Here is a 3,320-nt window from a genome sequence, read left to right on the forward strand (position 1 = left end):
TATATAAAGTCTTAAAATTTTATATATAGATATTTATAAGTACAATTTGGTAACTCTTATAAGGGAAATACAACCCGGCAATGATTTTGTGTGGTTTAGGGGCCCTATAAGGTTCTTCTCGATATGGAAATAAGCATACAGATTCTCTGTTTTTGTTAAAACAAGTAATAGAATTTTAATTTTTTATTTACCATTTGTTCTCAAATAAAAGTTTAACAAATACCAGTTTTATTTGCTTTTGATACTTTTTCTGCTTGGCAACCGATACTTTTTTTTTCAAGCTCGCGGCAACGCTGATCAGCGAATCAACAAATGACGGGCAACAATTACGAAACGCGCATCAGTTTTGGTCAAATCATTTGACTCAAATGGCGTGTATGTAGATGGAATCGAAGCAGCAGCAACAGCAACTTAATAGCTGAAATACAATGCCGGCGAACGGCGTAGGCACACACCACAGCGAAATTCGCGCTGTCAAAATTTGAACACCCGCAAGCATATAGCGCTGGTTATACTTGCATTGCACACATATCGAATCCGTTTAATGGAATTTGCATACACGCGATTATCCGACGCAGCGCATGACAGGGCATGACATCGAAGTCTAGAGAATTTTTACTTTTCGCTATGTGACATTTTCAAAGAGAGATGCCTCTCTCAATAGTCTGTTCCAGTACCAAACAGATTTACAGGAATTACTGAAAAGTCGTTCTTGTACATACATTGGGGCATATTTTTAGTCGAACCAAAGTCGATTATGAAGTCAGTTACCGCCATTTCATTGAAAATTATGACAAAAAGAAGCAACTAACTTTAGTGTCGACTTCATTTAGGCTATGAAAATGAGTTTTTCAGTTATGTCGTGCTAACTTAAACCTGGAGTATTGGAACAGACTGATTCTGGAAGACTATGCGCTCTATACCTAGAATAATTACATGCGCTGCTTCTCTATGCCCAGCTCTTATGCAATTGATCACAGCCAAAGCGAAATGCGAAGTTCGCTCGGCGGCGCTTCATGGCGATAGATTTATTTCTATCGCCCTGTTGAGCGATGACAGCTGTACGTGTCAAAGGTGGCCGTATTTCTTTTTTGCTTTCAAAGTTTTAGAAGAAAACAACATACAACATAAACACCAATAATTTTGCTGTTGTTTGAAAAATATTTCTAAATATGGTTTAGTTTTTCCTAAATATGATCACCCAAATTATAAAGCCGACCAAATGGTATCAGCTGTTTTCGCTAGCGCTCTAATTCTGTTTAAGTGAGTGAAATAGCTGGACGAACGGTGAACGACAGCATCGCCCAATTCCGTGAAGTTTGCCGTTCGCCGGTATTGTATTTAAAGCATAATGTGGAAAAATAAAAAAAATCGCTAGAAAAACTTAAATGATCAGTCGCTTAAAAAAATAATTCCAATAAAAAGTGTAACAAAGTATAGCAAAAATTAAAAGTGGCAAATAGCGTTTTTAGTCAACACATTTTTTAAGAGTTAAGGCAAAAAGTAATATCTACGGCTCTCAAGAAGGCGAGATGACCATAGAATTTTGGTTACCCACGCATTTTATTTCCTAGCATGATAACCTCTTTTGGGCGACTTAAACAATTGACTTCGCTGTACGACCACAATGGGATTCAGTAAGTCATTTCTTCAGGATATCTCTTGTTTCTACCATATTCGAACATTTACATATCTGATTTTATCTTTACAGGCCACTGTGAAGTCGAGGCCAATGAGGTCGCCGACAATTTGGAGCGAGAAACAACTATAGCGGAACACAATCTAAATTTACTTTATCATCGCGCACCAAGGCGGCTATAGGATTCATTAGACAAGCCGAACATTTCAGTTATTCAGTGAAGCCATTCTAAAGGCTTACTGTAGAAGAGCTACTTCGAAGGTAGTCGAATTAAAAAACTGTTATTGCTTACTTGTTTTAAGTAGCATTTAAAACATTTTTATTATGATTCATTTCATATAGAAATAGTTCCGAAGAAACTATATACATATGTGGTTCAGATCAGATTAAGATTTTCCATAGACTTCATGCAGTCGCTAAAGAGTAAAATCACTATCCGACAGTTACTGGCCCATATGCGCACTATCCACTTGTTCGTCGTCTGCGCACGACACGTCGTCTAATGATTGTTCTTCTTGCATTACATGCGCCGGTTTTTATAAAACGTAAGCCAACTTTGGCTAATGGGAGAGAAAAAAATATTATTGAAAAAAAAAGCTTTTGTTGCCTTATGAATCTTCGCATTGTCTATCACTTACATAGGGTACCCTTTTTGCGGGCACAACGCCTATTCGCCCTCCACGTACAACGATTTAGGAAGGTAATACGTCTTCCCTTGTACGTTGCACAAACTGGATTATAGTTGCTGGAACAGTTGATGGTACATTTTGTAGTCGTTGCAGCTGTAGTAGTAGTAGTAGTTGTAGTAGTGGTTGTTGTGCTATTAGACGACGACGTCTGTTGGTAGGACACTGCTACTAAGGACAAAAATGACAACAGCACTAAAAGACGCATGCTGCTTCCTGTTTTTATTAAAACCTTCTTGAAAATGAAATTGTGGAACAGTTAGCACATATTCTAAAGCACAGTTTAAGATTAACTACGCTGAATTCGCGAAATTTTCCTATTTTTATACTTGCATCTTTAGTTTACTTAACTCTTTAAATTATTTGCAAAATATTTGGCAATTTAATTGTTTTCGTTATATGTATATATGTAAATATCGAGATACACACGTTTCAGGCTTATGGAAAAATAGCATTTATTCAACTGTGTTTATTGTCAATTGCAAGAAATAACACTATGTCACAAAATACAATAAGAATGCAAATTAATTTTTCGGGAGTCTAAAGCTGGGATCACACGATTTGTACATTTGGCAAAAAAATTTGTCAAATTCATAGACAAATCATGTGAACGCTAAATTACATTTTTCATTTATCAGAGAAGCCAAATATTTGCCTTCTTGTGGCAAATGAAAAACAACCCTGGCGGCCAAATCGTGTGAACGCAATGCTGCTACATAAGGCAAATACAAATTACGCAAATGACCAAATATGTGATTTGCCACTTGAATATACAAATATTGTTGAGCGGTATTGCCATTTCGTGCTTGTGAACCTTTGTATTTTTTTTTTTTTTGTAAAATTTTAATATTTAATACGTATCCGAAAACTACCGAAAAATATCACGTTATTTGAAAACAATCATTTCAAAATATTTGCTCAAACTGAACATTTGAAAACATGTACATATACGTATTCGACAGTAGCTGAGTGTGCAGAGAAGCGTGCGAATATTT

At 36.2% G+C, this 3,320-nt stretch overlaps 1 protein-coding gene across 1 annotated transcript; it reads right to left on the reverse strand.

Annotated features, from left to right (window-relative positions):
• Positions 1 to 1,923: 1,923 nt before the first annotated feature.
• LOC108382668 (uncharacterized) lies at positions 1,924 to 2,659 on the reverse strand. The gene is made up of 2 exons (XM_017639039.1): positions 2,278 to 2,659; positions 1,924 to 2,199 (listed from the first exon to the last, which is right to left on the reverse strand). Exons 1-2 carry the CDS (start codon positions 2,531 to 2,533, stop codon positions 2,102 to 2,104), a joined length of 354 nt encoding a protein of 117 aa, XP_017494528.1. The 5' UTR covers positions 2,534 to 2,659; the 3' UTR covers positions 1,924 to 2,101.
• Between the last annotated feature and the right edge of the window lie 661 nt (positions 2,660 to 3,320).

This window comes from Rhagoletis zephyria, unplaced genomic scaffold, assembly GCF_001687245.7.
Source record: "Rhagoletis zephyria isolate East Lansing unplaced genomic scaffold, Rhagoletis_zephyria_1.1 Rzeph_scaffold_28091, whole genome shotgun sequence".
In the NCBI taxonomy this organism is placed as follows: domain Eukaryota; kingdom Metazoa; phylum Arthropoda; class Insecta; order Diptera; family Tephritidae; genus Rhagoletis; species Rhagoletis zephyria.